Raw genomic sequence first — 25,226 nt, 5'->3', positions numbered from 1 at the left:
CCCACTTCTGATACTTGTAAAAGTGTTTTAGCTGGCTTGCTGGTATGATTTGTGTGGGTAGAAAGAGCAGGAAAGTGGTTCTTTGACGTGGGATTTGGCAGGAATCTTTCGACAGATAAACGAAAGCACATAGTTAAACTATGGAACTCACTCCTTACAGGAGGCCGTGATGGCCACCAACTTGGATGGCATTGGACAAGTTCTTGAAGGCTAAGACTATCAATAGGTAGTACAGTAGTCAGGATGGCCCTACTGTTATTCCATGGTTGAAGGCAGCATATTTCTGAATGCCAGCTGATGGAAACTGTGGGAAGGGAGGACTATTGTGTTCAAGTTCTATTTCTTGGCTTCCCATGAGCATCTGGATGGCTACTGGTCTGATTTGGATGCTGGACTAGATCCAGCAGGGCTGTTCTTGGTCTCAAAATCCTCAAAAGCTGACACCAAAGATGACAGCAACTCAGAACATAAGCAGAAATGTTTATTGAATGGCACTGTTAAAATATTTCCAGTTGTGGCTGTCTAGATACCTTTGTAGCCTTAGTATGCTCTGTAGCTTTTGTCAGATGTATTACATCAGGGGTCAGTAACCTTTTTCAGCCATGGGCCGGTCCACCATCCCTCAGACCATGTGGTGGGCCAGACTATATTTTGGAGGGAACGAATTCCTATGGCCCACAAATAACCCAGAGATGCATTTTAAATAAAAGGACACATTCTACTCATGTAAAAACAAGCGATTTAGAAGGCGATTGGGCCGCATCTGGCCCCCAGGCCTTAGGTTGCCTACCCCTGTATTACATCAACTTAATTTCAATCCAGCACATCTAGACAAGTTTTAATTTATGCATTAAGAAGTTTTGTTCAGCAATGAAACCACTCTACACAAGGTATTTTTGTAATAGGGAGGCTGTGCCGGCCAAACACATGCAGTACCAGACGCTTTAAACCATCTCTCGCCACATAAGCTGTTCCTGTGTAGGAAAAAGCTTTGTGTGAAGCAGCCTAAAATTGCTTATATAGGAGATGCAGCTGTCTGCAATAGGTTTTCCTTGCAAGAGAACCAACATTGAATTAAGTCAGTCAGTTTCCCCAAGGTGTAATATTTAAGCCTGGACCTGAAAACAGCCAAAATGTGGCTAGAGGAGCACATTTTTCTGCAGCCTTAGAAGATTTGCAAGACTACAGGCTCAGCCAGGATCCCTGTAGGAGGCATGGGGAAGCTTTTTCAGCCAGAGAGTCATAGGCTTGTGGTGGGTGGAGCCAGAGACAAACATGCGCAGAGAAACATGTAAATGTTACCTTTGTATAGTAAGTTAGTTTCTACACATGTTCACACACCTGTCTTTGTCCTCCAGCCACCAGCATGAGGCATCAGTGTTCAAAGACATATTCTAGGCAGGCAAAAACAGAGTGGGAAGCAGGGATAGAGAGGGCTGTGACCAGGGGGAAATTCCAAGAGCCATATACAGAGATCTAGAAGGCCACATTTAGCCCCCAGGCTGAGGTTCCACACCTTAGATAACAGCCTGGTTAGTGCTGTAAGCAAATGTACTCAACTGTATGCAGTCAAATATCTGGTTACTGAATGATCCTTTAGGAGTGGGAAGCTTTGGCCACAGGAATAATGTAGTTTAGATATGACTGCAGGATGCAAACGTTTATCACACAGCTAAATATTAAGAGGCACATTCTTTTTAAGTACATTGGGTGGGATTCAACTAATGAGTCCTGTCACCAGAAGTCCTGCACAAGGACCTCTGCTTACCCAACAGATATTTTCTTTCTACTGCCCTTCCTCTGAGATTGGCTTGAGTGTGGGAAGGGAGAAAAGGAAAGAATTGTCATAGGTAGCAAGCCAAAATACTTCCCTGACAGAACAATTGCCTTAGCGCAACATTGAATTCCATTAAAAAACTAGATCCATCGCGTTTAGGTGACTTTAGAAATAACTGTTTTAATAATGGTAACTTGTACAAGATTCCTGGCCCCTTGGGATCTCTTATTGCAAAATATTTCAAGCTTAAAACAATAGTTGTTGTTTGCAATGCCAGGAGGGAGGACCTTTTTTTATTTTAAAAAAACCCTTCTGGGTCTACATGTCAGTGGTGGGCAGAGTAACAGGGGCAGCTCTTACCTTTGTACATTTCAAGAACGCGAGCCAAAGGTTTCAGCGCACATCCTCAAGACGCATTTCTCCATGCTTCATCTGGGCAAGCAAGCAGCATTATCACATTTCACAGGCATATTCCAGTCAGGCAAAAGCACTTGAGCACAGAGCATGGAGCAGGGCTGCTGAGGCATGTTGTGGAGGCGAGGAGCCCCAAGGGTTGAATAAAGAGGCCCAGATTCAGGTTTGCAGGCCTGAGGTTCACCACCCCTGTTGTAAAGAATTGCCAGCGTGCCCTAGAACAATGCATTTCCCACCTCAGTGAGGGCTGCAACTTTCTCATGCAAAATATGCCTTCGTCCTGGTGTCAGTTATCAATAACTGGAAAAGTACATTTTCAATTTACTGTCACTTGGTAAAGGAAGATAGATACTGATTCTTTATGTTCCTCTCAAGTTGTGTTGCCCTCGCCATCTAAGCTGTTAAAGGATGGAGATTCACAGAAGTCCCTGTCTTGCAAGTGAATATCGACCGGCTTCTTTCAGTTCAAAAGACAAGGTGCGATTTTGAGATAGAAGACAGAAACAGATGTGATGTTTTTCAGGCATACATGGTTAGCTGCAGCCACTGGAAGGAAGGGAGAAATGTTAAGTGACAACAGCAATGTTTAAAGTGCAGAACAATCGTTAGGCTATCTGTGTAACCTTCCTAAGTTTTTCATTCCACTTGCAAGCCCCATTAAAGACAGTGGGATTTACTTCTGAGTAAACATGGATTGGGTCAGATTTAAAATTATATTGGGGGCTGTCGACAGGAACACTCTCAGGTTTTTTGAGGGGCCCAACTGAATGGTCAACTCTGCCCACACTTGGACTTGGTATGGGCTAGCAGTTGGGCTGCTAGATATCATGTCATGCCCAATTGGGTTACAGTACTATAAACAAGAAAGGTGTGAGCTTGCTAAACCCACAAAAGGTGGCGTTTATTTATTGCTCCCAATACCTCTGTATGGGTGCACAATACAAACATGCATGCATACATACATACATTTAGGAGGAAATGCAACATGAGAATCAGCCCCCAAACTGATTTTATCTTCAGTCTTCCTATTCTTTTTAGTATGCCTCCTCATTAAGGAGAAAAATTGGAACAGTACAGCTGTAAACTGAAGTACAACACAAAGTAAAAGTGGTTACCTCTAAGACATTCAGTTTAATAATACCATCGCCATCTTTATCAAAGGCATGAAATGCACCTAAGGGGACATGAGAAAACAAAGCATACGGTCAATCAATGTAAAATATAGAGCATTCTGACTAGCAAACTAGAGAGAAGCCCTCAGAATTGTGAGGTTTCAAGAACTTCAGTGTTTCAAATGCTAGAAACAAATACCAGTCATCTCCTGAACAGTGTGATGTATGTGCTAGGAATTCATAAATATCGGCAATGATATTAGTAAGCTTGGAAGATCCTGATAGCTGCCATATTCGAAAGCTAATCTTCAAACAGAATGGCAAAAACAAAGAAATAACCAACATTTGAATAAAAAATGGCATAGCAATTTCTAGTAATTTTATCTCAGGATTGGCCTTCCCTCTCAAGAGATTAATAATGTTAAAAAAAATTAACAGTCAATATGGACATACTGTTTGTTTCTACGGACTTTCCCCCATTCTTTTCCTTGGTATGGTGTTGAGCTGAGGGAGGGCTGGATTAACCATTAAGCAAAATAAGCATGTGCTTAGGACAGGCATAGGCAAACTCCAGCCCTCCAGATGTTTGGGACTACAATTCCCATCATCCCTGACCACTGGTCCTGTTAGCTAGGGATGATAGGAATTGTCCCAAACATCTGGAGGGCCAGAGTTTGCCTATGCCTGGCTTAGGACATCAAGGGAAGGAGGGCACAACAGAAATTTCCCATTGCTAGATTTACCATGGACCATATGGTGCAGCTGGGGGGAAAAGGCAACCCCCCCAATAAAAATGAAAACAACAACAACAAAAATAAAAATATTATTTATAAATTAATAATATACATTAATCTTGGGATTAATGCTGCTTGGTCCACCAAGGCTCACGTGTTTATATTTTGAATATGGGTGCACCAAAACCTTTTAAGTACTTAGGGCCTCTAAAGGCTAGAGGATAAGTAAATGAACCAGCAGCTAGAACACAAACAAGGAAAGTTTGGAATGATTCTGAAGGCAAGCTTTCCAAAACCCAGAAAGGCCTCCTGGATGTGAAGAGTGTTTACATCTAAACTGTCCACATTACATGCATGCATTGGAATCAATCAGAACATTTCCATGTGGTATGGAGCTTATTACACTCCGAGTTAACCTCCTTGGGCACTCCTTGGATAAAACCATTTTAAATACATTTGAAAAAATACTCACGGAACATCCCCTCTAGTCGCACAAAACAACAGATGAAGCTGTCAAACTGAATGTTCATATTTCTGTCAGCATATCGCATTGTAATGATGTCATACAACTGGTTATTCAGGTGAAACCCTGAGGAGAGAAACAAAATGGAACGTCCTGGGTGATAGGAATTTGCTTTTGTCTATTCTCTTACTTTTTTTAGAGGTAATATCATTTGGATAAGTAATGGGAAACTCCAGACCCCACCAGCCCCAGATAAGCTTGGCCAATGGTAAATGAAGGTAGGAGTTTAGTCTAGAAACTTCTGGAAGGTCCCAGGTCCTCTTTCTCTATGTTTCCTGCTAAAACAAAAGCATAGTGTTGAATCAAAGTAAGTCTTACTCAGAGTTGAGCCATTGAAATTAATGGACATATCTAACGTAGGTCTATGTTAATAGGTCTAATCTGTGAATGACTTAGTTGGATATAACCCACTTTATCAAAGACAAAATAGGAATAAAAATGCTCTTTAACCAATATATAGCATTGATCCCTGTGTGATACCTGCATCTTTAACTGCATTACGCATCTCATAGCTGTTAATAGTTCCTGATTGATCAGTATCATAATGTCTGAAAATGGTCTGAAAATGAAAAAAAAGAATGAAATGATGTAGAGAGGAACTCAGTCATCTTTTGTGGTTCAATTTTGTCATGCTATGTGTAGACTTTGACATTCACAAGCTAGTTTACCCTCTATCTTTCAAAATATGCAAGAAACAAAGAATACCTGCCAGCTCTTAATCTTATTCCAAAGGTGTCGAAACTCATCAAGGTTTATCTTCCCAGAACCATCTGTCTGTGATGTTGTTTAGTTAAAAATAAAAAGTAAATATAGTGAACAAAGTCTGACTTCTTGGGGGGGCGGCGTAGGAGGTGATAAATGATATCCAACTGAGAAGGATTTAATGTCCAGAAATAGAAAAAGTGAATAAAATCTCCTACTTAGCCACCTACTTTCTTCAATAAGAGGAGAAACAGCTTTTCTTTACCACAATTCATTCACCCCCCTTATCTATAAATCAGTAACAGTGGTATTTTAGACATAGCACAAAACTAGAGGGGACAGATTTTCATAAGACAAGTAATATTTGTATATATTTTTATTAATTATAATTATAAATATATGATAAAGTGAATACAGTCATACCTTGGTTCTCAAATTTAATCTGTTCCATTCCGTTTGACTCCTAGGACAGTTCGGAAACCAAGGCGCAGCTTCTGATTGGCTGCAGGAGCTTCCTGCAGCCAATAGGAAGTCGCAGAAGCCGCGTCAGATGTTTGGCTTCCAAAAAACGTTCGCAAACTGAAACACTCACTTCTGGGTTTGGGAAGTTCAAGAGCTGATTTGTTCGACAGCTAAGGCATTCGACTACCAAGGTACCACTGTACTATATTTCAGCTGGTTACTGTTTCTTTGAGCCAAGCTTGCAGGTAGTTCTCACTTTTGTCAGCTCCATAAGCTCCTGGAAGAATTCTCCTCCCTGTTCAATACCTCTATATGGCCTGACTACCCATTGATAAGGCACAGTGAAGTATCCACCTCAGGCAGCCCCCCCTCACCCCAACACTTCCGCTGCTGTCAGAATGCCCCTCTCTTGCTGGCAGGCTGGACAAAGAGATTCCTGCATTACAGGGGGTTGAACTACTAGACGGCCCTCATGGCCCCTTCGAACTCTACAATTCTATGCTTCTAGGAGCAGTATTGCTATACGAAGTGATTGTGCATGATTTGAAAAGGATACGTCCATTAAAGCAATCATGCTGCGGCAGGACTCCAGCGCAAACCCTTTTGTCTTCAGGTCCTGGTCTAAAATAATTGGGTTAAATTAGATAAACATTAATATATAATTGCACGTTTTATTGGTCAGTTTATCAGGTCAATGACTAAAAGCAGGTCTGCTTGAGAAACAAACCTTGGGATTTATTATGGCACAGACCAAGAAACTCCTTACATAGCCCAAATGTACTTTGATCTATAGCAACTACTTTAAGGGTCTGGATTAAACACCAGCAACTGTTAAGTCTGCGATTGTCACCGATGTCATTGGCACCATATAATAAAAACAAACTGACAACCAATGCTTCACAACTATTAGGTGATTTAAGATTCTGGCAACAGAAGAATGTTCTAAACATTTGCAAACTGATGCCTAGCCATCGTATAATTGACTAAGAGGAATTTATTACTCTTCTGGAAGACCTTCATCCATATTTTAAAAAATATCTTCAAATAAGACTTACGATGATGATGATGATGATGATTTATTAGTTGCTCATTAACAAGGTATCCAAGTGACTTACATTTAAAAGTGTAAACATAAATACATTACATCATTAAATAATCTATGGTCTCTTAAATTGTGGGAGGTATTGTTTTTGTTTGCTAATATGTATTTTTGTGTTTTTTCCATTGTAAACTGCCCTGCAATCCTCAGATGAAGGGCGGTACAGTATAGATTTTTTTTTTTAATAAATAAATGAATATGTAAGCAAAGAAGTGATACACATGCAAAACCCCAGGGTTTGGTAATTTTTTTGGCAGGCAGAATAGAAGGATGGAAAGGGAAACCAAGCTTACGTTTCTTCAGAACATTGTTGAGGACATTCTGGAGTTCATCAGCACTGATCTCCATGTCCTGTGAGGAAAAGAAGGGGGCAAGAAAGTGGTAAAGTTAATCAGGGAGTAAAAAGTTGCAAGAATGGCAGGTCCACTCTCTTTCCACAGCAGGAATGTGTGCATGCAGATGTGGACAAAGGAAATGTACTTAGGCGCTTAGAAGCAGATTTCTAACATGATAGAGAAGGTGGTCTAATTCAAAATTAGAGCAGGCTGTGTAGGATAGCCAGATGGAAAAGAGGACAGAGCTCCAATGTATTCTTGTAGTTGTATAGAAGAGGAGATTTCACTTCAATAACCCTCATGATTGTTTGTCCATTACTTGTGAACTGGATAAGTGTATATAGATATGCTATAAAGGTAAAGGGACCCCTGACCATTAGGTCCAGTCGTGACCGACTCTGGGGTTGCAGCGCTCATCTCGCTCTATAGGCCGAGGGAGCCGGCGTACAGCTTCTGGGTCATGTGGCCAGCATGACTAAGCTGCTTCTGGCAAACCAGAGCAGCGCACGGAAATGTCGTTTACCTTCCTGCCGGAGCAGTACCTATTTATCTACTTGCACTTCGACATGCTTTCGAACTGCTAGGTTGGCAGGAGCAGATATGCTATAGCCTACCTCAAACATAAAATTCCATTTAACCACAGATTTATGACAAGAGACAGTGGGTATATTGGAAACTAAGCTGCCCTGTTAAGGACAAATCTTTTTACAACACAAAAAATATTTTGAGACAATTCAGACTAGCAGACCCAGCAGAAAGATAGGCTACTGCAGAATTTATAGTTTAAGTCTGAATCATTTTAATTTGAAGACTGTATCTAGATTATTCAGCTGGAGTTATGAAAATTAAACATCTTCCTTTGTAAGGGTGGAACAGGAGTAGAGGGAAGCTGTGCCACCCCCAGTTTTGCCACCTGCAAATAGGGTGGATAATTTTGGGGGACCATATTCATTCAGCCCTAAATTTGCACTGACAGGATGGATACAGACTTTCAAATATTCTGCAATTTACATAGCTTAAGGCATTGGATAAACTACTTATATACTTATTTACAAGTTGCCAGTATTGGTCTGACACAAAATAGAAGCAGTTGTGTACTCACATCTCCAGCAATTTGCCGGAAAATATTTCTGAACTGTTTCTCTTCCTCACTCTCCTTGGAATCTCTTTGTGCAGGCTGCAAAGACACAAAATGCAAAGGATTGATTGAAATGAAACTACTGATCAATGAGTTTCCAGAAGAGAAAAGATGGTGTTTATTAGGATGCTTCCTTGCAATTCAGCCAAATGACACTTATATAGGATATGATTTCTGTCCAAGGGCCCCTTCATTCTGAGTTTATATCTGGGTGGGTGGGTGACTTCTGCAACGTGTCATTAACTCAATAATAGGGCCTTAGAGGTTGATTTATACTGGATCATCCATACATCATTCTGCTTTATTACTTGTTCTGCAATGCTGCTCCAGTGTTACCACATTATTGCTGGAGAGGCACTCTGTCACTATAGCGCAATAAAAGTGGGACAGGAAACAAACCAGGCCATTTGTGGCATAAAAAGTAACAGGATTTCAGCATGAAGTTACAGGACTTGCACTGATCAGAAACAAAGCAATGTGTCTACCCCAAACCTTTCGCAGGACATCTGGAGAGGTCCCAAGTCAGGCCCCCCCCCCAAAAAATAGGACTCTTCCCATCCTCCTATTTTTGGTTACTTCTTTTGGAGCTACTCTGTCCATGGACCTGTCAAAGATGCTATGTTTGATGCCTCAGCACTTTCTAAGGCTGCAATCCTATGGACACATACTTAGGAATAACTCCTATTGATAATGTTGGGACTTACTTCTGAGTAAACATGCATAACACCAGACTCCGTGGTTCCCAGAGTAAGGCTTGTCTCTGCTTCACTGGTTGTTCTCTTGCTGGCACTAAACCACGGTTTGACTTACTGTTATGCCCGAACCTGTGCTCATGGTTTGTCTCACTCCAACAAACTATGAGTTGTACCAAAGATTTGTTCTTGGTTTGCCACTCATGGTTTGTCTGAAGGGGGTTTGGTCATAATACTAAGTCAAACAAGGACTTAGCCTCAGGTAGCATCGCAGCAGCAGAACCAGGGTGGGGGAGATGGAGAACAGCTGTACCACCACAGTCTTTTGCTCTGGAAACCTGCACATTTGGTTATTCATGCTAAACCATGGTTTGACTTAGCTTCACATGCAAACAGGGTCATGAGCATTATGTATGTTTTCCTCTGTAAGGAATAATTCTCCCAAGGAGATGTTTTCCGAAGGAGGCAAATATTATGTCTGAAGCTGCATACTTGCTGTGTGACCAGGTTTAGACCTTGTTCAGCCACTTTGACATGCTAGTTAGAGCACACACAGCTTTCCTCATGCTGGCCGATACAGAAACCTCATCACTTTTCTTTTTCTTATCTGTGCTTGCTTTCCCCTTGTCCTTTTTAGGCCCATCATCACCTTTCGGATCCTTGTTCTTGTTTGCTCTGTCTGAGACAAATATGATTGGCTAGAGAGAGAGGTGAAGAAGAAGTGGAGAAGCAGCAGCAAATCAGAGCGTGGCAGTTAGAAAGAGGGCAGTGAATTCACAAAGCACAGTCTACATATTGGCTCATCATCACACACCCTGGTGCCATCAGATTTGTCAGTTAGACACCCTCTCAGTGAATAAAATAATATTAATAAGGTGAGAGCAAAGAAGGCTCAGGGGTGGATTTTTCATCACTCTGGTATGTGTGTTTTAAAAGCACACGGCAAGTTTGTACATTTCTGGTATTGCAGCCATTCTACAGCACAAACAGCAATACTGCAATTGCAATGAAGTTTAGAAACAGGCAACAGAGTCTGACAGAGTGACATCAGTTATAACCTTTCGTGTCATTTCACCAATCAACCAAGGGCTCCAAGAGGGAAAACGTCAAAGACAATGTACTCACAGAAAGATGTCCTACTTCAATCTTGTTTTCAACTTCCCTGTAAAATTGAAAGGGTTGAGTAAAGGGAGAAACGATGGGAAGAGGGATAAGATATTTCTATGATGTGCATCTTTTTACTTGGCTTGGAAAGCACTGCATGATGACACATTTCAATAGGGAAGCCAGGCTTGGTTTTAAGCAGACTTTCTTTGTACACAGCACAATTCTATTCATGTTTTCTCATAAGCAAGTTCCGCTGTGTTCAATGGTAAGTGTGCACCAAATGGCAGCCTTAAATTGCAATCATTCTAATCCAGGTGTATAACAAAAAAGCACAGCATGATGGACAGGGGGACAAAGAGTTTGTTGCCTTTGTGTAATGAGATGGTGCAACAAAATCCCTGGTTCTAGTATTACTTTACCCATGGAGTGGCCTTAGATCAGGAGTGAGGAACCTTAGGCCCCAGGGGCCAAATGTGGCCCCTCAGGTTGCTCTGTTCGGTCCTCAGGACTCTCCTTAGGCCACACCCCTCCACAGCCCTGGTCTACCACACCCTCTTCAAGTGTTCAGCCTGGCTGGAATGTGTCCTTGAAATGTGATAACATCTCTTGTTTACCTGGATAGAAGATAATGAGATGGGAGTATAGAGACCTTTGGCTTTTGACTCCAAGTGACTTTTTAGCCAACAGGACACATTCCTTTATAGGGAACCTTCCAGATGCCACATGCCATTGTCAGTTGAGGCAACAGAGGTAGTGCAACTTTTTACAATATGCTACAATACCTTTCTTGCCCCACCCGGCACTGCCATGTGGCCCCTGGAAAGTTCTCTATAAGGCAAGGTGGCCCTCAGGTTTTTAAAAAAGGTTACCTACCCCTGCCTGAGGAAAATCATTTTTGCCTCAGCCATCCCCATTGGCAATATGTGAAGAATAACACTTGATAGGATTGGTATAAGTAGTACGGAAATCACGGGCCATCCAATTAAGTTGAATGTTGGAAGATTCAGGACAGACAAAAGGAAGCACTATTCCACACAGGACATAGTTAAAGTGTGGAAGGTTCTTCCGCTAGATGTAGTGATGGCCACCAACTTGGTTGGTTTTAAGACAGAATAAGACAAATTCATGGAGGATATATTGTTCCATCTCCACCGTCTGAGGAAGTATGCCTCTGAATACCAGTTGCTGGAAATGATACATGGAGAGAGGGCTATTGTGCTTGGGTCCTGCTTCTGGGGTTTCCCTTAGGCATCTGATTGGCTTCCGGGAGAACATGATGCTGCACTAGATGGGCCTTAGATCTGATCCAGCGGGTTTCTTCTTGTGTTCTTAGACATGAAACACTCCAAACACTCAAAAAGGATAATAATGCTATTTTTATAAATGTTTTGGAATACAAAACTTGGATCTTCTACTTACTCCGAATGACTTGGTTTTTCTGAGAAAACTCTTAGGATAAAATCTCCCTCTTGGTGAGGTTCATACGTGGATGGGATGATGACATATTCATTTGGAGGCAACCGGAAGCGTTCGGAGACCTCTCTCATGTTTATGTAGCTCTTGCACTTTACTTTGGAGGCATTGTAGAGGAAAAAATCCTTCTGTAAATGCTTCTTGTCACCCTGCATCTGTAAACAAAAACAATAAATTGCTGAACAAAAAACTGTGTACGCCCCAGAACTTTCAAACAGCATGCTTAAAAACAGAGAGCAGAGCTCCGTTGACCACTTGGCAATGTATTGCACCTAAATACATTGCCCCAATCCAGCTACGGTTAGAAAGATGTGAGTAAGAGCTGAACTGGATATAGTGTAAAAGATATTTGATCAGGATCTTCTCTTTCTAATTTAGTGCATGCATATAGGCTTGCTCATTTGCTTGGGAAAGTGATGTTGCAACAGATGCTGGACTTTAGCCGACCTGCTCTGGGTGGTTGAATATTCCATCCTGCCCATTTCTCACTTCCCCAAACAAATTAATAAGCCCAATGCAGATGCTTTGAAGAAAAACAATAAACCCCAGATCAGAATTTCCTGCATCTGATCTAGTTGGCCATAACTGCTTCTGCTGGTTTCAATGGGATTTAATCATGATGGCTACAGATGACCTGTTTAATCCTTCTTTCCATGTGATGAAACTTGAACGATGGTTTAGAATTGTAAGCTACTCACATTATCTAGGAACATTACCCATCAAATGATGGGTGACATTTATTGAAAAGTATGTGACAGGTTGTATCTCTACTTGAGTGATTTCTCCAGATACTATGTAGTTACATATAAAACACATTCTCATATTTTCAATGAAACCATGGAGATATTTTTCTACAGATAATACTCCACACTTTTCATTTCTGGTAACACATTCCCCTTTTAATATTGTTATGTGTGCTCTTGGATATTACCTCTTGCATGTGTATCTGAGTGCATGGCTTGGGATGTCTGACACAGGAAAAATACAAATGTCTAAGATATGTGCAAATCCACCTTTCACATTTGTGGCAAGTCACTATTAAGAAACATGACTGGACACTTCCAAACAGCAGTCACAGAGAAGCATAAAAGCAGTAATATTTGAGAACGTTAAACCGAGAAGATATTTGAGAACATTCCACCAGGTCTTTCTTCATTCTGTTCATACCTCTTTTGGCACCTGAGATAAAAACAAGGTGGAAATGCCATTAGGAATGGATGGAGGAAAGCTTATTGCATATTTATTTACATCTACCACCCACAGCCTAAGTTCACAGCTTTGACAAACATCTGCTCAGTGAAAATCTAAGTAGCAGCTTCTGTATTCCATTTACTTAGGGAGGTATATAAGATAATGCCCCTGCCTATGTGTGGTCCTGGGCTCTTTCCAAAATTAATCAAATTGATAGTTAAAGTTAGTAAGTAAGGGACAAAATCAATAAGAAGCTGGTTCAAACGTTGTCTCAAAAGCCAATCTTTGGGAAGCAACAAACCACTGAGTAGATAGGTAAACTGGTAACTATTCTTTTAATTCCACAATTATACAAGGACTTGTGATTTCTTCTATGTTGTGGGCCAATTTTCACCATTGGTTCCAGCCAGTGTATCACAACTGATAGGAGTTTTAGTCCAAAACATCTAGAGGGCATGAAGCTGCCAAAGGCTGTTATATAGGCATTATGCAAGGGTCTACTGTCTACAAAAATAATACTTTTGAAGTAGCTCATGTCATGTTTTATAAGTGTGATGTTTAAAAGCAGACTACTGCAATATTCCCCTTTCACAGCTGGCTTCACATACAGTCAGCTGGCTATGAGAGGAGCATATATCACGGGCCAGAACTTGACCAGTTCTATTGTTCAGATCTAACTGAGGCGACGGGTAACACAGCAGTGTGGCAACTATGCTACCTCATAGATGGCAAAGCCAATGGTGAGGAGCTTGGCTCCCAGCTTGCGTTCTTTCCTCCTGTTCTTCTGCATCAGCGCAACTAGGAAACTGCACGCAACTTCGTCGTCTTCTGGGTCATCATCTTCTTCCAGGAGTTTCAAGCGGTACTGAGGATTGGTCCAAAATGTGTCTGCAACCCACCCCAAAACATTCAAATTTGAGATAATATTTTAACACTCAAAACAGTTATATTGACAGTCCCTGTGGTAATCATTCCCCCCTCCAGTTTTGATATATAATTCTTTCAGAAAATGAAATTTGGCATTTTTTAATGTATTTGTAGACTTTTCTCTGGGTAAAGCAAACAGACCTGCTTTATTATGAGCTTCACCATGTTTGCTCTCCACACTTCTCTGGAATAAGATGCTCAATTAAAGCAGGGGTGGCTAAACTTTTCTGGTCAGAGGGCCTCATTTTCTCCTGGCCAATCCTCCCAGCAGTGGGAGTGGCCAAAAGTGGGTATGACCCCTGTCTCTCATATGCACACTGGGTGGGTTAGAGACGTTATGTTTTCTTCCCAGAAGATGGGTCCTTGTTTCTTACCAGGAGGGAGAGGGACAGATGGCATGGGAAGTCAATGCAGTGCAAATGCACTGGCAGGAGAACTGAATTGGCTGCACTGATGAGTTTGCACAATGCTGACCACCCGCCAGGAAGTGAGCAAAGCAGCTCTGCTCCATCCAGAGAAACACTTCTGACACACAGGCGAAGAAAAATGGCCTCCTTAAAAACTGGCCAAACACAACTGTTTGAAAAGAAAAGGCACCCTGTCCTTGATTTTAGAAAGCACATACATGTATTGCATGAGGTAGCATTTTAGAGGCATCCCCTTCTGGTTTGAGAGAAAGAGGAATACCTCTTCTAAGACAGACACTATTACGGATCGTTTTATAAATACTTCTTTCTCCTATTTTTAAAAAATATTCTGCCTGATTAATCAGAGGATTCTTTAAAGCATTTTACAGTGGTACCTCTGGTTACAAGTTTAATTTGTTCCAGAGGTCCGTTCTTAACCTGAAACCGTTCTTAATCTGAGGTACCACTTTAGCTAACGGGGCTGCCCGCTGCCGCTGCGCCGCCAGCAGGCGATTTCTGTTCTCATCCTGAGGTAAAGTTCTTAACCCGAGGTACTACTTCCGGGTTAGCGGAGTCTGTAACCCAAAGTGTTTGTAACCCGAGGTGTTTGTAACCCGAGGTACCACTGTAATGCCATTCGAATCAACCAATATTTTATTTACCTGGATAGTTTCGACAGCCCCCTGCTGTGCAGCCTCGCACCCACCGCCCTTCGGTCACTGAAACAGTCCAGGTTTGAAGCTTATCAACCACCAGGGTATCAGGTGTGAGATTACACATCTCCAGCTTTGTGAAGTACCTGAGGAAATCTTGGAATGACATCCTAGAGGTAGGAAAAAATATGGAAGAAACCTTTAATTCCCCAATACATTGATTGTAAGGCATCCAGACTGGCTGGGACAACCCAGTCAGATGGGCAGGGTACAAATAATAAAATTCTTCTTCTTCACCTTCACATGATGTTGCGTACACACATCATTTGAATGCCCATCAACTTGGGGGTGGCGGCCCCCTCAAATATTTTATTGGGCGAGCCAATGGGACCTTAGCCCCAAGAGTTGTCTCCTATGAAGTGGACTAATCTGGAGAAGGGCTTGTGGTTTGCCTCTAAACCAGTGGTTCCCAACTGGGTGTCCACGGACACCAGGAGGTCCATGTAACCCACCTAGGTTGTCTGTAGCACCGTTCACATAACAAAAACTACCATAGATATATGCACATTTCCAAAAGCATGGTTCCATGGCTTAGCTCTGGGGGAAAAAACAGCTCACTGGGAACCACTAATCTAAGGCAGTAGATTCTGAGTCAGACATAGGACTGAAGGAAAAGCATATTAAGAGAGAGAGAGAGAGAGAGAGAGAGAGAGAGAGAGAGAGAGAAAGAAACATGGGATATTTACCAGAACTCCCCATCCTCTGCAACTTTATGTTGTAGGCGGGTCTTCTCTGCTTTGTCAATAACATTCCATTCATCTGAACTGCAATATAATGAAGAAGAAACTTTCAGTATACAACTGATTTTTTTAAAAGGTAAATGTGCTTCACTTCTCAAATCATAAATCAACATACAAACTTTTCTGTGCTAGATCTAGAAATTAAAAGTTTACCCTTTGTTTGTTCAGCAAATGGTGAACTGCATTTAGTTACCTTTCAGAACAGGTGTTTAGGAAAGCAGTGAACATGTTACATAACTTGATTACTCAAAACTTGATGGCTCACACTTGAATCTACAGGCCATTGAGTGGTATGAGGCAATACAAAAGCGCCGTCACTGGTACTGTATCAGTCATGGCCATTTCATAACTGAAAGACCACTTTGTACAGTAGTTCAGGCACTGAGTGATGAACATTGCAGGTAGGAACTCACCCAATGACACTTTACCTGGGCATTACACTCTTTCAAAACAGTTAAGCACACTTTAAAGCATCTTTAGAGAAATGACGTATATATCACAAACTTCTGAATTTCACACCAGAACACAAAAGGACATTTACCTTTCTTGGTAAACACCAAAGTGTATTAAGTGAAATTAAAATATATTTTAAAATCGAATGGCTTGACTCACTTGTCACTCCAGGCTCCATTCCATTCTACTTGCCCCCAAGGATTTCTCAGCCGCACGAGTTTTAGCTTGTCCCCTTTAAATGTTATCTTGGAAGGGGGGAAAACATAATTAATTCAACCAGCCTGTGTAGTATGCATCCTTTTACAGACTCCACCTTAAACGAAAACGGATGCTATCATTATTGGAGTCCCTTTAATATCTTCCCATTTTCTCTTCTAAACATGCTTTATTTGCACCTCTGATCTTGACTGACACCAGTGAATATATTTTCCTTTCTTTTCAAGGTGAGGTTGCTTAACCACTTAACTTGTGTACGTGGGCTACATGATTTTTTTGTACTCTAGCAAAACGCATTTACTTTTTGCATCTACACTTACCTCTTCTACTGCTGTAACTGAATAGGCATGACCTGTCACCAGTCCATTCGTCATGCGTCTCTCAAACAGCATTGGAACAACAAGCTGTAAAATGCAGAGGAAGCATGTTAAGAATAAGAACGGTTTCATCTGCGGAATTTTTCAAAGGACAACATGTTCTGCCCATTTCCGTTTTGTTTTCTTCTATTCCACATTCTTGAAAAGGAGAAGGCAAATTGATATGCATGTCCCGTGATAAAGATGAGGTTTCCTAATAGGGCAATAAAACAGAAGTTTTGCCATTTATATTCTAGAAGAACATCCTGCTTCAGGGTCTATGTGCAGCTTTGCAAACTGCACAACAATCCACAGTTTCTGCAGCAAATCCCAATGCCAAACACACAGTTAGGCTTCAATCCTATATCCGCTTACTTGGGAGTAAGCCTCACTGGAACTTTATTGAATATTAATAGGATTTTACTGAGCAGAGTAAATCAATTTGTTTGCACGCAATAACCTAGGTTATTGGCAAGGAATACAAACCCGTTTTGTCATCTCCTCTGCCTGCTGGACTGAGTCATTTGGAAATTCATTCATATTCTTCAACATTTGGGCAATTAGTAATCCAAGATTAGTTTCAGGAGCAGAGCCATAAATAAACCCTGAACTGTCCTGGAACAAAGAAAAGTGGGGAGGGAGGGAAAAATAGGAAGGCATTATGAAAAATAAAGCAGAATAGCAAGATTAGTTAATAAAAGTTGGGAAAACAAGTTTTTATACCTCTATTTCCTCTTGCCCACAGGACAGAAGAATGTATGTTTTCACCAGTGGTGCTTACTAGTGACATAAGAGCACTAAAATGGTATCTCAAGTTTAGACTTAAATGTGGGGAATATTTGGTCCTCCATATGTTGGTGAACTACAACTTCCATCAACCCCAGCAAGCATGGCCAATGGTCAGGGATGATGGGAGTGGTAGTTCAGTATTATGCTTACTAAATGAGTGGTATGAAATTAACCCCAGAAAAGACCTGGGATCAATGGATGTACCTCAATAGAGCAGGCCATAAGTGACCCTCTTTCAAAGGCATGTTTCATGATTTTATAGATATCTTTAGGAACATCCTTTATCTCATAGAACTCTGTTACTCCTCCTGTGAAATCTTCCATGGCCTCGGTGGTGTTACCTCCTTTGAGAGCCTCATAAGAGCCATGGAGCCTGAGAAGGAACAAGAAAACAAAATTAACACTCCAAATAAATTCTGATGATTCATTTTCATTGGGGTATAGGTCATTTTTAAATCTGTTCTATTGTAAAATCAAAATGCATCTGAATAATATACATTTGTTATAAGAATAACACATTATTTAATTTACCTCAATTTAAACAGATGTACAGTTGAATAGGGGTATAATATATGCATATAGTATACAGAAATGGAATGTGTAGGAAGTATATTTACTTTGCATAAGCTTTTTCCAGTAAGGCACTCCAAAATTCATTTTGCTGGGAGGATTTTGTGAAGACCAGTTGATTGCCATACGTTGGTAAACGGTCATCAATGATAACTTCCACCCAATTTCCATAACGCCAAAACTGGAGAGAAAAAGATGATAGATGATATATATATATAGATAGATAGATATAATTTGCAGTTATGTGTGTGTTAGAAAAAAAGTGATGTGTGGATTGTGATTAAGAACGGGTTTGCTCACTATAATTGGGGCTAGACTTTGTTATGTGATAGTATTGTTAGATAGATAGATAGATAGATAGATAGATAGATAGATTTGTTAAGTGACAGTAGCAAATAAGTCATTAAAATAGGCCTTTGATATCAGTGCCTATTAATCTATTCCATGCTGCTGGTTACTGTGGCATAGCTGAACTGCAAAAGGCAGCATCTTCTTGTGTCTGATCAACAACTCATACCTGGAAGTGAAAGATTCCAGCATAATCTTTTATGAAGGTCTGCTCCCGTGGTATGACCCGGAACAGCAATTTCTCATGCAAGGTGAGACAAGCAATGGCAGCCAGGAACCAACAGTCACCTGAGAAGAATTATACAGAACAGGGCAAATTAAGTGTCAAAATTACTAGGAGGAACAGAGAATATATGCTGCTGAAGGATGAGTGCTTCTACAATATTTTTATTTTGGTCTTCAGAGCAATTTGCATTTAACTGGCATATATTAGTTAGGACAGGGCTGGACCAAGACATTTTGGCACCTGAGGCAAATCACAAAATGGCATCCCACACCATTTTGGGTGGTGGCGTGGCGATTTATATCAGGAACAAGGGGGAAATAAAGATCTACATCGGGAACAAGGGGCTGAGTTAAGAATGTTGAATGTGCAAGTGTATGTCTAGAGACAATGGGTAAAACAAACACTATTAGCTGCACTACTAGATAAGTGTTTAATGGTTATTGTATTTGTATAAAAACCAATTAAAATTGTTTTGTTTTGTTTATTGAAAAAGAGGGGGTGAATGAAGATCTACATCAGAATCATGGGGGTAAATCAAATCAAACTTACCCAACATTTGAATTAGGAACCAAAGGCCATTGCAAGGGGGAAAGGGATTTATCAGACACACAAAACAGCTCTGAAGAAAGGACTTGTACCTAATTCTCCTTGACAAATGTCACTCCTGTTGGCTCCACCAATGATAAAACGTGGATTCTCACAAATTTCCTAGGGAACAGAAATAAATTGCTGAAAAAGTTCACGTTACTCTAAACTAAACACTTATGTGCCACCTGAACCAAGCAAACTGTGGTTAATAATAATAATAAGTGAAAAATGCCAAGGCTCATTCACTTTATGCCCAGATCCACACAGTGTGCACTTTGATAATTATAGACTAAAAGTAATTGTAAGCTGCACTGGCAATGGCTGCAAAACTTTTGCAGTTTTGTTTATGATCAATTATATAAATTGATGGAATTATATAAATAATGTGATAAATTATTTAATGAAAATGAAGTGCAATGTTAAGGAAATAAAAGATTGTTGCTAATAAGAGCATTCCATGTTCGCTTACCTAGGAGTAAGTCTCATTGGGAATGTGGAATTTACTTCTGCGTAAACATGTACCTGTTTAAGAGACCAGGATTCAAATCCCCACTCAGCCATGAAGTTCTGTGGGTGACCTTGGGCCAGTTACTGTCTCTCAGCCTAACCTACCTCACAGGGTTGTTGTGAAGATAAAATGGGAAGGAGAACCATGTATACCACCTTGGAGGAAAGGTGGGCTATAAAGGGGTAGTAAATTAATAAATGGGATGCGGGTGGCACTGTGGGTTAAACCACAGAGCCTAGGACTTGCCGATCAGAAGGTCGGTGGTTTGAATCCCCGCGACGGGGTGAGCTCCCGTTGCTCGGTCCCTGCTCCTGCCAACCTAGCAGTTCAAAAGCACGTCAAAGTGCAAGTAGATAAATAGGTACCGCTCCGGCGGGAAGGTAAATGGCGTTTCCATGTGCTGCTCTGGTTCGCCAGAAGCGGCTTAGTCATGCTGGCCACATGACCCGGAAGCTGTACGCCGGCTCCCTCGGCCAATAAAGCGAGATGAGTGCCACAACCCCAGAGTCGGCCACGACTGTACCTAATGGTCAGGGGTCCCTTTACCTTTACCTTTAAATTAATAAATAAGACTAAAATGTGTCACCCATTTTACTGCCATTTAGAAACATAGCTATTTTTCTGCAACATGCAAGTATCTTCCCCATTTTTAGTGTATTTATTTACTAGAGTATAACTTAGATTCCATTAAATCATTGTAGATTCCCCCTCCCCATAGAATGCACAAATTATAAAATCTTGTGCATTTCAGCCTTGAACTTCTGGTGGTTTTCAGCATGCTTCTAACTGAATGCTCTTGATTGAATTTCCAGGGTTTGTCCACAGTAGAGTTTATTGTTTATTTGCAGCTGTTTGCATTCCCATTTAGTTTGTGTAGCCCACATGGTGTTACTCACAATCAACACAAATCATGGTGTTTCCCCCTGAAAATTTGGATATACCTGACAAAAGGGTTTTTTCAATAAATCAGGGTAAATCAGTTGGAGCATGTGAATCCTCTTAAAATCTCATCATTTCCCAGATATCATTTTTTTCTATCTATGCTTTCTTATTTTTAAACTTGGAACGGAAAAATGTCTTTATTACATTTGCAAACATCAAATATCAACAACTTTACGTGAGATAAGAAGCCTACTTACTAGTGGTCTCTTCCACTCAAATTTGACAGGGAGCTTTTGGCTGAAGAAGAGGGAGGAGTCATTAGCAGGGAAATCTGGATCCTCATAAAGAATCTTCTTCTCAAGGCATTTCTTGTGGAGCTCATGAAAGGTCTTTTCCTTTACTCCAATGATGGGCTGGTTGCGGCTGAGGATAGCAGAGTAGATCCCCGCTGAACCTCCACCTGGTTCACTTGTTGTGCTCATATGCTGGCGGGGAACCTGCCCAGCCCCAGTCTCCTGAACCACGGTGGCACCACCAACAGCCGACGGCATGGAGATCAGGTTTAGGCAAACTTATCAACTTAACAGAAACAAGCAAGTAAGGGAGATCTGACTGCCTGGAAGGAAGTGACAGGAAAGAGGAAGTTGCTCTGCAAACGGTTTCTCAGGCACAGATCTCTCTTTCCCTCCCTTTTGCCTGCAAAAGAGCTTCAAGCAAATTTACGAAGAACCACCATGACACCAGGTTGTGCACGTTTCATCCTGAGAAAGCTGCTACAGGAAGCAAGAGAAATTGTTGGGCAACTTTCACCTCCGAACTGGTGTGTGTGAGCGTACCACTGGCAGGCTTTCCAAAGGTTGCAGCTCAGAAAACTAAAAATAAACTCTCTGGGAGAGTGCCGATGTGGAGGCGGGGATGAAGAAAGTTCAGAGTTGCTTCTTTCAGAAGGACTGAAAGGCAATTGAAGTCACTTTTTCACCACATGTAAAAATCAAGCAAAGCCAAAACACAACCTAAATTGACAGGATGCTTGATAAACACACCTTAATGATAAGATAAGCTGACATGTTTAAGAGTCTATCATATAAACCATGTTTCTACATACAGTGGTACCTCGGGTTACATATGCTTCAGGCTACATATGCTTCAGGTTACAGACTCCGCTAACCCAGAAATAGTGCTTCAGGTTAAGAACTTTGCTTCGGGATGAGAACAGAAATTGTGCTCCGGCGGCGTGGCAGCAGCAGGAGGCCTCATTAGCTAAAGTGGTGCTTCAGGTTAAGAACAGTTTCAGGTTAAGAATGGACCTCCAGAACGAATTAAGTACTGTTTAGGGAAGCTTTTAATGTTTAATAGGTTACTGTATTTTAGTGTTTTGTTGGAAGCCGCCCAGAGTGGCTCGGGAAACCCAGCCAGATGGGCAGGGTATAAATAATAAATTGTTGTTGTTGTTGTTGTTGTTATTAACCCGAGGTACCACTGTATTTAGAAGCAACTTAGCAAAACTAGAATTCAAAGGACTATCATACTATCATACAGAGGCACCAGCCAGTCCTGAGAGCTGATGTTAATGTATTGAAATTATGTTTTATTCTCTGAGGGAATATTTCCTTCAGCTGCTGGGAAAATCTGCTAAATTTTCCATCTATTGGTGTCTTGCCTAGCACAACAACATAATTTAATCACCTTTGCTAAGACAGAAAACAGGAATGAAGAGGAAGTAAATCTATCTATTGAGGAACACATGCAACCATTTAATCTCTGTGAACTAATCTGCAGGTAGCACTCAACAGGAAAGCATTCTGAAGAATGATATCCAGATTTTACAATGCCATGCCTGCTAATTTATTAATCTCAGTGCTTTTAACAGTACTAAACTGACCCTCCTCTCCTCATTCCTCTCAAAACAGATTAAGGAGAAGAATCTGAAAGAGCACCAGCTGCTCTCGAAGATCTCCTCACAGCAGCTGCCTAAAGGATGGGCTGTTCCACTCAATGCCCTGTTGCCCTTATTCCTCTATTTAATTTTGGTTAGGGGACACACTGGGGTTGTCAAAGGGTAAGCCTCTTTTCACTCCTAAGGAATAAGAAATGAAAAATGGCAAGCTACTTGATCTACAATCACTTTATTTTAAACATTCTATTGTGTTCATATTTTATATCCGGGTTCTGTTTACCTCTGATAGTGTGAGGCACATGCAAACTATCTTCTGGCAGCTGTGGCCAGGGGAAATACTAGAAGCAAATTAAGCTTGGTGAGCTCACTGCTATGCAAATACTCACGTTATTCAGGTTACAGCAGCATTCTAACACCACCAGCACCAATGGCAGAATACCGCGAACTGTGAAAAACATCTGCCTACTTTTATTCTTTTGGTTTATTTCTCTACCAGTGCTGCCATTGGGAGAGAAAGAGAGCCTAAAGCTTTGGGCTCTCATAAGCTGGCCTCAGACTGAAAGAATCTTCTGTATCAAGATAGTCGTAAAAACTATTTTTAAACAAACCAGCTGGAGCACTGCTACGAAATCCCAGTCAACATTTTTCTGTGGAACACTTGGCACTGCCTCAATGCAATGTTCTGAACATGAGTAAGAATGGTAACCAATTGTGACCACTACAGTTGGGCACAGACAACTGTTGGAGGCAAAAAACCAGTTGCTGGGAACCACAGGTGGGGTGGCTGGTGTTATGCTAAGCTCCTGCTTGACAGCTTCCTATAGGCATTTGGTTGGCCACTGTGAAAATAGGATGTTGAACTACATAGCCTTTGGCGTAATCGAGCAGTGTTGTGATGTCAGGCTCCAAAACTTATGTGCTTTTTCTTGGGGGTTAAGTCCCAAGTGGAACTTGCTTCCAGTTAAAAATACATAGGCTCAATCTACTACACAAAACACAAGTAAAACTAACTTTAGCTTCAACAGACTAACCTTGGTTGATGTAACAGCATGCAAGCTTTCAAGTTACATAGAATCCTTTGTCACTGGTCAAGAAACACATGGATTCTAACAAGTTTGCCCCATAAAAGTTACTACCTTAGTTATTTCGCATTGGCTGCTATGACGTGTATCTGAAGGAAGCTGAACAAAGCCAAGCAACCCAATCTTTGAGATTGATTTTTACAGCAATGATTTGTGCCACCGGAACTAGAGCCACATCTTCTACGACTTAGGGAAGCTTTGGTAACTGTGCCTTGGTTGTTACAAAATGACCTTGGCCTCTATCTTATGCTTATATTTATAAACTGCTATAGGTTTCTGCTGGTCTCAGCAGCTTCTATTTGACAAAAAAAAAAAAAAAAAGTGCAGAGTTGGGCTGAAGAAGACAACAGTAATAATACTATGTGACAACATTTAAACAGCTTTAAAGTATTTCTAAGTCCAGTGACTGTCAAATTTGTACATTCAGGCTGAAGATGGGCAGTAGAGTTTAAGACAGTTGAAAATAGTTTGAGAATCACTTCTCATGCTGTATATATAGTTCCCTTCACCCCTGCCAATGTCTTCTCATTTAGTACCTTTAGGTGTCAAGCATTATTTCAAATACAGTGGTACCTCGGGTTAAGTACTTAATTCATTCCGGAAGTCCGTTCTTAAACTGAAACTGTTCTTAACCTGAAGCACCACTTTAGCTCCGACCCTCGTCGTGTATGGCAAGGCCTGCGACAAATTACAGGGCAAAATATTAAAAACGAACTGGCTAACAGCAGTGCGCACCTGGCTGATCAGCTGAATCAATTCTTCAGTCGTTTTGAGGTGGGAACTGGAACCACCGTCACTACAGCATTGGCTACCAGCACATCATCAGAAACTATTACTGATAAACAACCACTTTTATTACAGACCTCTGACGTACAACGTGCTTTTCGGAGCATTAATATTAGGAAGGCAGCTGGACCGGATGGAATTATGGGACGAGTTATTAGGGACTGTGCTGCAGAATTAGCTGGTGTATTTACGGACATTTTTAATCTATCCCTGTTGCAGGGTTCTGTCCCTACCTGCCTGAAGACATCGATTATAGTGCCAGTCCCTAAACAGTCAGTGGTGGTATCTCTCAATGACTACAGACCAATAGCCCTAACATCTGTCGTTATGAAATGCTTTGAGAGATTGGTGCTAGATTATATTAAGGCTGGTCTTCCATCCACTCTAGACCCGTTCCAGTTTGCATACAGAAGAAATAGATCTACTGATGATGCTATTTCCATCGCTGTCCATACTGTACTGAGTCATCTAGAACGACAGGGAACCTATGCAAGGCTGTTGTTTGTGGACTACAGTTCTGCCTTTAATACAATTCTACCAGACAGGTTATTCCTTAAAATGACCAATTTGGGTATACATCAGAAGATCTGTTTGTGGGTAAGGAATTTCCTGACCGATAGGCTGCAGACAGTGAGAATGGGACCTTACTATTCTTCTACTCTAGTATGAAGCACAGGAGCCCCTCAGGGGTGTGTGTTAAGCCCCTTTCTCTATTCCCTGTACACATTTGACTGCACCCCACTGTATAAGTCCAACACAATCATCAAATTTGCGGATGATACAACAGTGGTGGGGCTCATTAGTGAGAATGATGAGGCTGCTTATAGGAAAGAAGTACAGGGGTTAATTCAATGGTGTAAAGAAAATAATCTTATGCTTAACACCAAAAAAACCAAAGAACTCATAATTGATTTTAGGAGAAAGAAAAGTGTATTTTTACCATTGCACATAAATGGCGAGGAGGTGGAGAGGGTTGGTA

General features: G+C 41.1%; 1 protein-coding gene across 2 annotated transcripts; it reads right to left on the bottom strand.

Moving 5' to 3' along the window:
* Positions 1-468: 468 nt before the first annotated feature.
* Positions 469-21,448, bottom strand: CAPN3 (calpain 3). Of its 2 annotated transcripts, XM_081860213.1 has the most exons (23): positions 20,740-21,448; positions 19,143-19,212; positions 18,448-18,566; positions 17,978-18,111; positions 17,565-17,733; positions 17,058-17,186; positions 16,536-16,619; positions 16,159-16,244; positions 15,493-15,570; positions 14,756-14,916; positions 13,478-13,647; positions 12,736-12,747; positions 11,515-11,723; positions 10,114-10,150; positions 9,573-9,686; positions 8,261-8,335; positions 7,117-7,174; positions 6,281-6,345; positions 5,266-5,334; positions 5,041-5,119; positions 4,510-4,626; positions 3,307-3,365; positions 469-2,737 (listed from the first exon to the last, which is right to left on the bottom strand). In XM_081860213.1, the coding sequence occupies exons 1-23, from the start codon at positions 21,031-21,033 to the stop codon at positions 2,711-2,713; spliced, it is 2,415 nt and encodes an 804-aa protein (XP_081716339.1). In that variant the 5' UTR covers positions 21,034-21,448; the 3' UTR covers positions 469-2,710. The 2 variants fall into 2 exon arrangements, with proteins under 2 accessions (XP_081716339.1, XP_081716340.1); XM_081860214.1 differs by lacking the exon at positions 9,573-9,686.
* Between the last annotated feature and the right edge of the window lie 3,778 nt (positions 21,449-25,226).

The sequence above is a fragment of the Podarcis erhardii genome (genome assembly GCF_964252035.2).
Source record: "Podarcis erhardii genome assembly, chromosome: 1".
NCBI lineage: Eukaryota > Metazoa > Chordata > Lepidosauria > Squamata > Lacertidae > Podarcis > Podarcis erhardii.
Note: the sequence above shows the minus strand (reverse complement) of the source record. Positions and strands in the feature narration are given on the sequence as shown.

Bases quoted from the DNA above. Each gene is read 5' to 3' on its own strand.
- CAPN3 (XM_081860213.1), bottom strand. From the start codon at position 21,033: ATGCCGTCGGCTGTTGGTGGTGCCACCGTGGTTCAGGAGACTGGGGCT. The intron at 8,336-9,572 runs GTTTCTGTATCG...GTGTCTTTGCAG, and splicing joins AGAAAAAGAAAAGTGATGAG to CCTGCACAAAGAGATTCCAA. The intron at 2,738-3,306 runs GTAACCACTTTT...CCTTCCTTCCAG, and splicing joins TTAAACTGAATGTCTTAGAG to TGGCTGCAGCTAACCATGTA.